Below are 14558 nucleotides of genomic sequence, written 5' to 3'. Positions count from 1 at the left end.
AGATCTGCATGCTGCTTGACAGGAGGCTGCTACTGCTGGCAAGTGTCAGAAGTTTTGCTTTGAACAGTTTAAGGTGCAGTTTCCTATAAACCTCTGTACCTATTTCCTTGAATTTTGGCAGGCTTCATGCCCTCAGAAGGGGCTACCATCTTTGCAATTTTTATCAAAATCAGACAAGAAATGACAAAGGTTTAGGCATTTAATTCCCCATTATAGCATATGGGTGAAACGTTGAAACGTGTCAAAACATCAAAACAGTTTTGATGAAATGAAACAGAACAGTGCTTCAAAAGAAAAAGAAACAATGAAATGAAACACTGTCCCTTCAAAACGGTGAAATGGAAGTCAAAACAAAATGGTGCTGTTTCACACAGCCCTACTGTGCAGGGGTATCTAGAGGCAAGTTAGCTGACATGGAGTGCTGTGCTAGCATGGCTTTGTTGTGTGGTACTTCATTGTGAAGCATAATGGATGAAGTGAAACTGAAATGTGTGTATTACAATATGTTATGAATAATGTACTTATGTGCAGCTTGTAGTCTGCATTCCAACTCGTATACTTAAAATTCAATATGCACTTGTACCACCCATCTAGTAAGGCTAGACCAGTTAACGAGAAGGTACTTTTGGGGTTTTGTAACAGTGGCTATGGGTAAGTAGAAAGGGTTTTTTTTCTTTTTGTTTTCACTCAGGCTTGGCCAGGTGTCTTTCTTTGTTACCCCTTCTTTATGATAATTTTTTAAAGACATTACTTCAAACTAACTGATATAGAAGTAGGCTCAGTGTACATAGGCTAAACTACCTCCAAAGATACTTATTTCTGTAGCTGAAATCAGAGATGAGATGATGATTCCATTTGAAACAGTAATGTAGCATTGGCAAATGTTGTCACCTCATTATTCATCTCTTCTTTTTCCAGATCATTAATAAATATTAAACCATACCACTGAACTTCTTGGCACCTTGCTGTTTATCTCATGCAAAGTTAAAAATTCACCACTTCATCTTCAGTTTGCCTCTTAGCTGCTTGCCACTCCATGAAGAGAACTCTACCTCTCAGCCTGTGATTACTAAATTTCTTTAATAACCTTCTGTCAGGGGCAGTGTCAGTCAGTGACAAGCAAGTGAAAACTACAAGGTACATGATGGAGGCTACCAAAGTAAGGAGCAGATTGTGATTTTTTTGTTGTTGAGTTAGGCTCCATCTTAAATTTGCCAAGGGGGACCAGCAGGCAATGGGAGAGTCCCTGTTCCCCTGAGCACTACCGGAAGTAACAAGGAATAATGGCTGTAAGTTGATTGAGAGTAGATTCAGGCTAGACATCAGGAGGCTCTACTTCACAGTCAGGGCGGCTAGGATCTGGAACCAACTTCCAAGGGAAGTGGTGCTCACTCCTACCCTGGGGGTCTTCAAAAGGAGGCTAGATAATCACCTAGCCGGGGTTGTTTGACCCCAGCATTCTTTCCTGCCCATGGCAGGGGGTCAGACTTGATGATCTGCTCAGGTCCCTTCTGACCCTACCAACTATGAAACTATGAAACTTTCTTTGTTTTGCATTGTGATAGACCACGTAGGAAAACATGAGAGAGAAAAGGCAAAGATCTTAAAATGTAAGTGAAGTGCTTGACTTCCAGTGTGTGTTTGGCTATTAAATTTGTTTTTCTTAATCAGATATAGTTAAAGCTTTCAAGTAGATTACTTGGTGATTCTTCCTACCTTTGCAAACATTGCTGTAGTTAATACAAAATACCATAATTTGTCATTGCTGTAGTAGACTTCCTAGTGCAATATTCAAAGTTTCCCATATACTAAGTAAGTGCAAGCAAATGCTGCAGATAAAGTAACTGTAATAATATATCTTAAGTTAGTAAATTGTCAAGGGCTAACACTATATTATTCGAAGGCCAAAACAATGACCAAATCATTAGTTCATCCTGTGACCTAAAGCAATCTGGCTAATGCTCATAAAGGTAAGAACAAAAATATTTTGGCACACTGAACTTTTTTTTTTTTTTAAAGGAAATTTCTACCTTTGGAATATGTGGGTAACAAAATTGTGCCTAAGATGACATCAAAATTAGGGGAAACTCAGTAATTTGTTTGATGTCTATATTGAGAATTTAGTTTTAAGGTTAAGAAGCTAATCTAGCAACTTTAAACAGTGCTAAAACATTAAGTAAATAAGGGAACTGTCTAGTACAGTAATCAGAAAATATAACATCCTTATTCTTATTTTGCATACATAATAGGCAATTAGCATTCTTTCAGTAACTTGTGATGTGAAAAGCAATAGAAAGCTGTTGATCCTTTAGCTTGCTAACTGAGGCTGTCAGTTGGGAAGAATGTGTTCCTTGACAGTTGATTAGGGGTTAAATGAACTGAATAAAATGGGTAATTTTTGCTACTTTTCTTATTTAGTATTATTACTTGAAGCATTTTTCCTTATGTCAGTTGTAAAGATGAAATTTAACTGATTATCTGTGTTCGAGAAACTGATTTTGATTAACACTAAAGACAGCCTTTGACATTCTCATGATTGGTAAAAATAGCTGATAAGCAAAGGGAACTGGACACATAATTGAAGCATGTTTTTTTTCTCCGTGCTGGGACGAAGCAAAAAGCTGTATTCAAGTGACTTGTTATTTATGTACAAATACACATCTTGGGTCATTTTTCCTGCCCTTGCAGCAGCTTATATTAGAGGAAGAGAAAGCACACCTTTCTCAGAAGTTGGTAACTACTAGGCTTGTGCAAAGTGGCAAGTATTCACTTCGGATTCAACCGATTCGGAGGGACAGTGATTCAATTCAGAGATTCAAATCACTGTCCTGATTTGATTCGACTGAATCTGATCCAAAGATTCAGCGCTGCTTTGGAGATTTGGCAATAGACTAAACAGGCAGCAGTCCTCACCATGCTGGACACAACTGTCTGCAGCTGGCAAGTTTGTTGTGATGGGCAGAGGGGGAGGGAAGGGTTTGGGGGGGGGGGGCAGATCAATGCCCCCACAGTGAGGGAGGGATTTGGGCTGGGACAAACTGCCCAGCTGGGGCAGGGGGACATGGGACTTGAGGGATGGAGAAGCGGGCACAGGATGCGGGTGAGGCAGCACTGGGAGTGGGGGTTATGCCCTGCTGCCACTTGCCCAGCCGGGGCGGGGGTGGGGGGCGTGATGCAGGCATGACTCGCTCCGGGCAGAAGGGGGCAAGCAGCAGCAGGGCATAGTGCTGCCATGCCCACATCCCATGCGCCTCCTCCCCAACTGGGTAAGCAGCAGCATGGCATAGCCCCCACTCCCAGTGCTGCCGTGCCTGCATCCCTGCCACCCTGGCCCCCTCCCTGAGTCCCATGCCCCCTGCCGCAGCTAGGCAGCTTGTCCCCACCCCAGCCCCAATCCATCCCTTACTGCCCCCCAACACCCCTTCCCTCCCCACTCTGCTTACCACAACAGACTTACCAGCTGGAGGAAGCTGTGTCCAGTGTGGTGAGGGCTACTGCCTGTTTAGTCTATGGCCAAATCTCCAAAACAGCACCGAATCTTTTCCAAATTGATTTGGAGGCTTTCAATTTGATTCAGACCTTTTAACTGGTCTCCTGATTTGATTCAGATTTAGAGGTTTGGCTGCTGTATCGGGCTGAATCTCCTCCCAATCAAATTGGCTACAAAAATTTTGCACAGCCCTAGTAACTACTACCTGTTTGGGGAAGTTTTGGATACTTCCAGGCAGGATGATTAGGTTGATTACTGCACAACTAGAAGGGAAGAGAGCTTCACAGTCTCTCTGGTAATACACGGGTGCAGATTGTGTGTGTTATTTATTGTGAAGGGCTTGCTTTATGGTGGAGAGTCACTAAGAGATATGACTGCATTGACTTGCTTGGAGTTGGGTGCTCAGAGGGTGAGGGTGGTGGGGACAATGACTAAGAGACAGCAACAGAAGCAACTTCAGGTAATCCAACTAAGGAGTGACTCCTTGGAAGTTCTCTCCAGAATCTAAAAAGACACTAAGCATAGCTCTGGTCAGATGGTAATACTAAGAAGCTGTAATTAGGTGATTCAAAGGAGTGGATAACACCCAGATCAGTTATTTCATTGCATGTACGTATGCAAAGCCTGGCTTTATAGCTCTCTTTTGTGGATGCATATGTCAATGTTTTATATTTATGATAAAACAGGCTTGTTTGGGTGTCTCTCCCCATTGTTTTGGGCTAGAACAAAGCTGCTTAGTACATCTGCAGGGTTCTGAATGCACTGGGATTTATGGATGAACCTTTCTTAACACAAAGTAAATGATTAAGGGCTGAGCAGGTAGCTGCTGGGTTTGCTTGTTGTCACTGTATTAGAAATTAATACATCTTTTGCCGGAGAAGGATGAGAATTTTAAATGATAATCTGGCCATTAACAAATGCCAAGAACTTTGATTTCTTGGGGAAAAATAAAGAACTAGTCCTTGATCAGTGAGAACAGTTTTCTGTAGCATGGTAGTGTCTGCAACTACTGGACTGTAAGGGCAGCATATTTACAATGGCTGAGCATGTTCAGAGTTCACCTTTCAGTTACTTGTCTGTTTCTCTCATGGTGAAGTCCGCCTGTGATTGTGCAAATGTGCTTAGAGGCAGTTGTCTTTTAAAATGTAAATGAAATCAAGAGAAACACTGAAACATCAACAGGAAATAAAACATTTTTATTGAATATCGGTGTAATATGTATGTTATTTTAACAACAATTGGAAAACCTCTACCGTGGGATTCACTACACAAAGTGAAACAAAATAGAAACCACCTCATCAAAAATGAAGGTCATATACAGCTAAAGTTGTCAGCTCGCGGGCCACGAGCAATATGGCAGGATAAAACACCCCAAACATTTCTACAAGATACAGAGAAAACCCACACAGAGAAACACACAAGCAGGCAGTAAATATACACAAAGGCAACTAGGATCTTTCTACAGCATCAGATTCTAATACTTTACACAGCTTTGTCAGAAAGGTACATGTGGCTCCTTTGAGGATGAAAATGTCATCTTGGTCATATAGCAGGTTCAGTCTCTGAGAATCATAGTACATTATAAACCAATTCTATGGTGACATTCAGTCTGGCAGTGTAGGAAGAGAATGCATTAAGAATACCTTAACACAATGAATCGGTTCTGGCAGTTTGAACCTGCAAATTTCTTAATGAACAACTTAAAAGTTGCATACCGTGAAGCTGAATATCTGTTCTTAGGCTGGAAATCAATCAATCTAATTCCTCTCTTTGGTGGGATTTGGTCCTATAAGGTTAAGATTAAAAATATTCCAGCTTGATGCTCTGTAAGTACACTCCTGTTTATCTTGTAATATGCCTCACTTGTGTCTTTCCCATGTTTGTTTCATGCAAAAAGAAAAGAATCATGGGCATGGCTAGTCCTGGTTTTGAAGGATCCTTCATCCCTCAGAAGCTGAACTGTTGAGGGGGGTTGGGAAATTTATTCTTCAGTACAGAATCCTTTAGTGACATCCTTGCTTTCTACAATCTCTCTCGTATCCCTTTTAAAAAAAACAAACAAACAACCTATAACCCAAAATGATAGTCTCACTCCTGCCTCCAAAGATACAGTTTTCCCCACATATTTTTGGTGTTTGGTGATGCTGAAAAGAACTAAGCTTTCAAAGCATTATAGATATATTCACAGTCTGTAAAATAAATAGGGCCTCAAAGGATGAGACCCGAGATAAAAAGTAATGCCCGAAATGACAAGATGGAATGCTATAAGCTGAGATGATATGCTGTCTAGTCATAAGACAACCATTTACAGTAAAGGGGCAGGGGTAGATGTAGAATATTGCACAGTGCGCGACAAAATGCTGTGTGGTCAACCCAGGCTATATAACATCCTTGTCCTGTGCATAGCTCTCCAGTTCCACATTGGTCCATAGTAACTAGAACTGCTTGTGCTATGCATTCCTTCGGCAGTGCAGTAGAAGGGAATGGCAGTATTTATTACAATATCACTACGGAATAAATTGATTGCTATTCACTGAGAAAACTACGTTTCTAAGCACACACGGCAGTCACAGTGATACACAGAGCAGTCTTTCAAGACTCTTATGGAATGACTAATAGCTTTATAATAGTGCCATTTACTACGTAATAACATTGAAAACATTTAAAAACTCCTCCTGAAACGAGCATCTAGTATACATAAGAGGTTGCTTCAGTTTCTAGAACTTGTTCTTTGTTTGTTTTTCACTTTTTTTTAAAGGACAAATTAAAACTTATTAAGTATAAATAGTATATAAAAGGTCACTAGCTGTTCTCTTTTGGCTTACTTTTGAAGTGCATTCAGAACTATGGCTAAATTTTGTTTTTCTTTTGATGGGATTACAATACTGTCTGTTCACCATGAAACTATTTTGTATAATAAACGCACACGGCTGTGTTTAAAAAATATTCTGCATTCCTTCTAATCTGAGTTAGTATAATAAAATATTTTGTTACAAAGTCTAATGTGCAAACTCATTATAATGTGAAATCACAAGTGGAATTCACAGTATGCAAATTTTGTATAAAGGTGATAACGGAGAGCTACTTTCTTTTTTTTTTTTTTAATGGTTGGTTGCAGCATTTCACCACTGCTGAATTCCCCCCACCCCCAGCACAACCTTCCCAGTGTTGCTGTTGTTCTGCATGTTATGTAAAATTACCTTCCATGGAACTGCTTCCTCAACTGTCAGTGTAAAGCCATTTCAGTTTTGTTTTTTTTTTAAATATATACAGAAAAAAAAATGATATACTGGCTTCTGGCTACGTTTCCTTGAGGTCAGCCATGGAGCTGCTCAGATCATGCTAAGTTGCCTGTGAAAGAAGTCTACAAAATTGGATTCACCCCTTGAAGGTGTACCGTGTAAGCATTATCTTGTTATTTTAATGGTTCAGTTGAAAGCTCAGATTTAAGTTGTCCTTTAAGATGTCAGTGTAACACTACTAGTGCCTTACAAGTTGGAATTTTTTCTGGAATGCAGACGATACAATAGTTACCCTATAATATAGTATCAGCTCTCCTATATCTCAGTCAATTTACATAATTTAAAATAGAACATCTTATTAAAAACATCTAGATATACACAAATTAGGAAATGCTTACAACATACAAATACACAAACTAGAAATAAATTCTCAGCGTACTGGTATATATACAACTGTGTGATACAATAAATAATTTCTGTCATGCTCTATCTACACATCATATTGCTTAAAAGAAGAGTAGATCTGGGGGGCAGTGGTGAGATGAAGAGCGTTTAGAGGGCTCTCTACATTTAAAGTTGTGCAAATTAAAACAGGATTGTAAGTACCACTGATCTGTGTTAGGGACGCATGGCTGGAAATGAAAGGACCCATATTACTGAGGTATTTACAGATACTGGCTAAAGAGCACTATGTGGGCAAATGCAGAAGGCTTCTTCTCTTTTTCTTTTCTTTTTTTAAAATTTTATTTACTTCTTGACTGCAAGCATGGCATCTACCTCTTCCTCAGGCTGTAAGGTATGCCACTGTGCAATGGGTCGCCTCGGGTTGGCCAGCATGTCTGACCAATGTCGCAGCTCCGCACCAGTGCTGTTGTAGCCCACAAAGACTTTGCCGATGGCATCATTCTTGCCAATCTTGTCATAGTCCAAAACAGTCACAACAATTTGCACTTTCTAAAATGAGATAAGAAAGAGCAGTGAGCAAGAAAGAAGAAGCCTTGAAACAGAGCAACTGGAATTCAGAGTTTGTGGGTGAAAAAAGGCTAGTTCAGGAAGAAGTAGGAGATCACCACTGGTATAAGCATCCAAAGTCTTAAAATTCATAAGCAGCAAACTACTATGAATGCAACCAGAACAAATGGGCAAAAATACCCACACTAATTTGTAAGGAAGTTGCCACCCAGAAAGAGATGCTTTGTTACCGCTAAGGGCTACATCATGCAGCTCAGGAGAAAGAATGCACGGTGATCTGTGCTGCTCACGTCTTAGCTATAGAACATACATATACAGTTAATCCATAGGGTTGAAATATGAACTGGAGATCAATGAGGCACAAGAAAATCTTGCCATACTCTTTTTACAGTGTCACCAGGGCAGCCTGCGGTATAGCAGCCACACTGCTAGTTCTGTGAGAATCCCCAACATAGGAAGGTGGCTGTGCATGACTATATTCAGTAATGTAGTTCACTTAGATTGAAAAAAAAAGAGGTTTCTTCAAGTTCTGTAATTTTGAAGATATGTAGAATACAAACTTTAGAAAGCTCTAGAAGGAATCCTGTGGGTAGGTGGGTGGAACAGTTCCCATTAGCTTGCAATGAAATATTACAGTTAGGGAAGGATATGCATTTTGGTTTGTTTGGTGCCCCTTCCTTCTACTGCATGAGATACATGTCCAACCCTTTCAGCAGATTTTCATTATGGTAATCAGCTTTTACAGTAGATATGACTGCAGAAGCACAACCTTTAAGAAGAGAAATCAACCCATGGAGTCAAACCATTGCTACTATTCTGCTCTTTAGTTTTGGCCTTTGGATATGAAATAGCATATTTATAAAATAAAGTAGTATAAAGTACAGTGCATAATGCCAGTTTTTTGCATGCAACAACCTAGGACTTGAATACCATCACAATATATTCCCACAGAGAAAGGCATTTTTCTGTTGCCCTCAGTGACAATAGGATGACTTTCAAAAAGGAGAATGAAATACAGGAGCAACAGCAGGTTCCAGGAAAACTACTGGGGCAGGGTCCTGAGCTAAAGGGTGAAACAATTTCTCATTGTTTTGTTCTGATATTCTACATTAAAATGAGAACTGAGGCAGTTATTTTTTAATAGATTAATGTGTGGAAAGATCAGACTAGGAGAGAGATACATTTAGAGGTGAACCTAATAGGCTAGGGGCAGTCATTACACATAAACAGGTTTAAGTGATCAGAAACTGGTTTAAACCTGTAACAGATGTTCACTGCACATAAGTCAGTTTGGAAATGGCTGAAGCCAGTTTGAGATAAACCTGGTTGAATGTAGTATCAGACTTAACTGATTTGGGTAAAATCAGTTTATGCAATGTCTGTTCCAGACCCCTTCCTGATTTAAGTTAAACCAGAGTTGCCTAGCATCTCAGATGCTTTGAAACACTTGGTGGGGCTCTGCTCTTTGCTCCAGCCCAGCAGGGCTGGCCCTGCCTCTCTGCTCCCTGGCTGGAGCTCTAGTAGAGACTGCAGGTCCAGTGGCATCTGCTTGGCTTCCTCTTGTTGCCTCCCCCCACAACTCCATGCTCAAGCAGGGATTCCCCTCTCTACTCTGCCTTACACAGGCACATCTCAGCATTAGCTAGCATGCCACATGTTAGCTACAGTCTGTGCTGTGGGAGACAGGACAAAGGCAGACAGGACTGTGTCGGCTTAGGGCTTTTTGGAGCTAATCAACAGGTAGATGGTAATGTCCCTCCCTTCCTTCCTTGGAAAAAGTTGTTTAAGAAGAGCTTGAACTAATGAGAGAGGCTTTTGTTTTGTTTGATGGGCTAATAAATGCTAACAACTCCCTGTGTAACTCCCTGATGCATAAGTAAATGCTCTGTTATCAACTCCCTGGTGGCTCCCTCACTGGTCAGGAGCAGTGGGGGGAACCTCTCCCTAATCAGAGCATTTTGCCAGGGCCTGGCCATCCCCCTTGCCCTCAGCTCAGCAATATGAAAGGGAAGGGAGGGCTGCTCTACTGCCCCCCAGCTTCTAGCCCAAGCCACCGCAGGCACGTGCCTGCATTTTCTCAGTCCAGAGGGGATGTCTGTGTGGTTACAAACCAGTTCAGCCTAGCTAGGTTAGACTAACCTGCAAAGATTGAATCAATTCAGGCTCAGGCATTTTGAATGTTTGCCCCTAGCTAAACTGATCAAACTCAATACCTTCTTACCCTCTGCTGTATAAGGTACACCAATTTGAACTCAGGATACATGGAGACATTAAACTTAGACTGACCTAATTAGGGTTCAGTTGATCTAAGTGCTGAACTGTACACATGTTTAGGGAGTTTAGACTGGGCAAAAAATGGCTGCCCCAATCCAATTTACTTAGTTCATCTAAGGAAGTGCACTATGTAGATTGAGCTAACTGATGCCCAATTTAGCCAAACGTGTGTAATTGTTGGGAATGCATCCCCAGGGCTGGGAAAGTTCAGTCACTCACCTCAGCCCTGTGCTTTTCCTAGTCTCCCATCCTGATAGGGATATTTTTAGTTCTCTGGCCCTGCCCCCCCCCCCCACCTCCTGGATGGACAACTCTTCCCATACCACCCACCCCTTCCCTCATCCTGACTTAGATCGCATTTCTGGCACGGTTCCTAGCATTGGTGACCTGATCTATGAAAGCTGAGTGATTGTAGATTGGGTCCCATGACCATGTACATGTGCTCTCAGAGACAAACTCAAAAGTGAGTCTATGATGAGTTGTAACTTGCATGTACCAGTGGACTTTTCCTCCTGCACTCCTTTCTCTTTTAGCCCACCAGCATGCTGTGACCTCCATGTACCCTTCAGGATGCCAGTTACTTCCATGAACATTTCCAGAGTTGTTGTGGAAGTTACTGTCAGTTACAAGTTGCTAATCAGGTGAAGAAGGGTTTCAAGAGAGTTCAACTAATATGACCTACATGTGGAGCAGGTTGGGAGGAAGTGTGAATTACATCAGTTTAGACAATCTTAGATTTGTTTAGACAGAGCCAAATTGAGAGGCGATATGCGATTGTGCCTGAATGTGTATGTTTGTACACATAAGCACTCACCCTTTCAGTCTGGTTCTTAGCTTTTGTCTGAGTAGCACAAACAATTCCTCTAGTGGAATTGTGCTTTTTCTCAATAGCATCTGAAATGAAACAGCCTTGGGCTGATTTTACTTAACTGTAAACACTTTTCCTCAGAGATATTCATTTTTATAGATGAATGCATGACTGTTTCCCTGATTCCGTGCAATAATAAATGTACACAGCTTCTGAATGCATAATAGACAGGGGGCTGGTTCTATGTGTAGGTTTTATGAATTGTTGGAAAACTTAATTTTGACAGGAAAATATTTTCATCTGAAGGGTCAGTTATGGTTGGGTTTTTTGTTGTGTTTTGTATTTTTTTTTTTTTAATAACAATAGGCCTGAACTTTCGGCCTTTACTTTTAGGAATAGTTCCATTGTCACAAATGAGATTATACTTGCAAGTAAAGGCTACAAGTTGAGATGCATAATACTTACTTTATATTGCCCCTACCCCTGAGAGAGTATAAAAATCAGTGAACCAGAGGAGGCTATGACAGCTGCAGGCACTTAAGTATTTACGTAATTATTTATGACAAAAGTACACGTCAAACTTGGACTTTCCTTCTCCCACTCACACTTTTTCTCCCTCTCTCTCTTTCTCCCCCACTCCTTCTCCCACATCCTCCAAAACCCATTCTGATATAAACCTATATCCTTCATGGTACTGTTTCTAGAAGCCAAAATGATATTTTACTACAGAAAACTGTTGCTTGCAATGTATTTGCTTTTATAATTAATGCTAGCCCCAAACAGACATTTGTGTGTCAGAGGCAAGGTACAAGTCCAGTTCTGAAGAATAGGTATATTGGTTTTATCTTGGTTTAAGAATTTTTGTACCATACTAGTGATGATTAAAAAATAAGGTAGTCTTTCATTTTAGCAGGGATTTTAGTATAAGTCAATAATGGATGTCATGCAAGTAGTGGTATTTTTTCTCTCAGGTCAGTGAGTGAATGGAAAACTCTGGGCACTAGGTCAAATATGCACAGAATACTAGTTATTGAAAGTCACAGCCATCTGGCAGTGCAAATGGCCTATGGAAGTTGGTAAACACCAGTAACATCAATAAGCACCAATAAACTTCACTGAGAGACTAGAGCATTGAGATGTAAGTACTCTCCCGTGCTCGGAAATGTTCCTTCCAGATCATTTAGTAGTTAAACAATGGCAGAATATTGTGTAAACCCCCCCAAAAAACATAGGCAGATTAACGAATGGGCCAGCTGGGCATGAGCCCAGGGGCCCCTACCAATTTGGGGCCCCGGCCCTGGGATCCTCATCAGCAGGAAAGTGAAAACTGCGGCTTTCACATTTCCTTCCCTGGGATCTGAAAGTGGGGCTGCTCCACCAATGGGGCTGCAAGGAGGGGCCTGCAGGGCTGGGGTTGGGCTGAAAGACCCATACCATGTCTAGGGGAGGGGGGCGGGCCAGGTGGTGCCGGCCCGTCCGGGCCAGGAGCAACATGCTGCATTGTGCCTTTGAGGGTGGTGGTGCTGGGAGGGCCTTGGGGGCTGTCGCCCCCCAAATTCATCTTAACACCCCCCCCACAGCCACCCCTCCCAGTGCTGCTGCCCACCTGCAGAGACATGGTGCGGTGCTGCCGGACCAGCCCAGCCCAGCCCAGCCCAGCCCAGCCCAGCTGGCCCTCTGCATCTGCCTGGCTGCATGGGACAGCCAGGCAGCACCTGCTTGCAAGTCAGTATAACAGGGGCCAGGCGGGGAGTGAGCCTGAACCGTAGGCGGTTTGTGGCAAGGGAGGAAAAGGGGGAGAGGGGAGGTCCTGTGGGGGTTAAGTGTGGGTCTGTGTGTGTGCTCGTGTGTGGGTCTGTGTCTGCCTATGTGTGCGTGTGTGAGTCTGTGTGTGTGTCCACCCAGCCTCCCCTGCCAGCACTAGGAGGGGAAGGGGCCCCTCTCCCCTCCTGCAGCCCAGCTGCCAGGGGGGCCTCCAATTTTGTGCTTGCCCAGGGCCACAGTGCACCTGAATCTATCTCTGCCCAAAGAACACCCACGACTGACCCTTTGAACTAAAATATTTTTCTGTCAAAATTAAGTTTTCCTACAATTCATAAAACCTACACATAGAACCAGCCCCCTGTCTGTTATGCATTCAGAAGCTGTATATCCTCTGTGGATATACAGGCTTTCACTTGCATGAGGTGTCAACCCAACACCTTCCCAGGTCCCACATCCCTATTAAGGTTCTGATTTTTAAAAATCTGTTACTTCAAAACCACCAGTCTTCTGCACAGTTCTGTGCTAAACTACAGTAGGGCTATGGATTGGGTTCATAAATACACATTTGAGTTAGAACAAAATCTGTATTAGCTATTAAGTTGCTGGAAGACTTTAGTCTTGTCCCTTTTCAAGTTCCCTATTAGGTTTGCTAATGAGCTATTTTTAATCATTTTGTCAGCTCTGCCTGGCCTCCATGCTCTTGCTCTTCTCTGTGCTCTCTAATGATCATAGATCTGGTACAACCATTATTCTATTCCTTGAAACATCAGTGGAAGTTTATCTAGATGACTATTAAACCTGAAATACCAAAGGTTGCAGTGATGGTCATAATGTTAATTTTAAATAATATTTAAACATGATTTCTATATATGAATGTACTTCAGTGGCCTGTAACAATAAGCTACCTCTAACTAGTCTTTCATTTAAAAAAAAAAATCCAAAATACTGATTCTGATTTAGGTCTCCAATTCTAAACATTTAATTGAAGCTCTGTTTTGGCAAATGGCAATAAAATCTTTGTAACAAAGCCAAAGAAAGCTAAGTTTGAAACAGTTAAAAGCACCATGCTCTGAATCCAATGTCCCTTGAGGTACCCAAGTCTAAACTTTAGATCCTCAAACTTCCTACTCAGTTGCCATCTACTCTTAAAGGCACTTAAAATGTCCTCAGTAAAATGCCTGAGGTGCTCAAATCTCTGCTCTTGAGCATACCAAGAACTCACTGGGTGTCTACACGTGCTCTAAGGGTGGGGGGCATTTAATTAGAGCAGCTCTTGGGAGCCACTCTAATTAAAGGGCCTGCAGCAAGCATCTCATGTATTCAGCACCAGCTCCTGGTTGTTTAAAAAAAAGACCCTACTCACTGGGTGGTACCAGGTGTGGGGGGGAGGTGATCCCCGCTTCCCCCCACTACACCATGCCACATGGGGGGCTCTGTCATGAGCCCCCTGACTCCCACCCACTGTCCCAGCCCCCTGATCCCTGCCTGCTCTCCTAGTCCCCCCCATGGCTGCCCCGCCTGCCCCACCACCAAGTCCTTAGCTTTCCATGCTTTTTTTTGGACTATGGAAATATAGTAGAGCCATTCTTCTGTTGAAAAGAACTCAGAAAGACCACAGCAGGTTAGAATGTTGTTTACCTCATTAATTCCAATTTCAAATCTTTTGATTTACCTTGAAAATCTTGTATAGATATATTTGTATACCTAACAGTGCTAAGTAGTGCATCACACTGAACTGCACCTTTAAAAGGATCCTGTCACATCCTGGTTGAGAATCATTCCTGTATAAGCTAACAGATTGGGCAACAAAGAAAGGAAGATACGCAGAGCAAAAGATTAGAGGGAGTCTGAATTTGTGGCTCGGTGTGATACGCAGGGTCGTAGAAGGGAAAGGAACTAGCATTCTAGTCCCTGTTCTCAGCCCCCACTGTTGTTTCTGCTTTGCATGAACTAGTCTTTGGATAAAAGTGGCACTCAGGCGCAGGAGAAAGGAACAGAGGAAGGCACT

The 14558-nt window shown here is 42.1% G+C and overlaps 1 protein-coding gene across 18 annotated transcripts in view; it reads right to left on the bottom strand.

Moving 5' to 3' along the window:
• Positions 1-4665: 4665 nt before the first annotated feature.
• Positions 4666-14558, bottom strand: part of SYT1 (synaptotagmin 1) — a 672911-nt gene continuing 663018 nt past the window's right edge. For all 18 annotated transcript variants that reach the window (XM_059726116.1, XM_059726117.1, XM_019493983.2 and 15 more), the window contains one exon: positions 4666-7686. In XM_059726116.1, the coding sequence (XP_059582099.1) occupies positions 7480-7686 (207 nt within the window). In that variant the 3' untranslated portion in view covers positions 4666-7479. The remainder of the gene's footprint in view (positions 7687-14558) is intronic.

The sequence above is a fragment of the Alligator mississippiensis genome, chromosome 4, assembly GCF_030867095.1.
Source record: "Alligator mississippiensis isolate rAllMis1 chromosome 4, rAllMis1, whole genome shotgun sequence".
In the NCBI taxonomy this organism is placed as follows: Eukaryota; Metazoa; Chordata; order Crocodylia; family Alligatoridae; genus Alligator; species Alligator mississippiensis.
The sequence above is the reverse complement of the archived record's forward strand: the minus strand, read 5'-3'. Positions and strand labels throughout refer to the sequence as shown.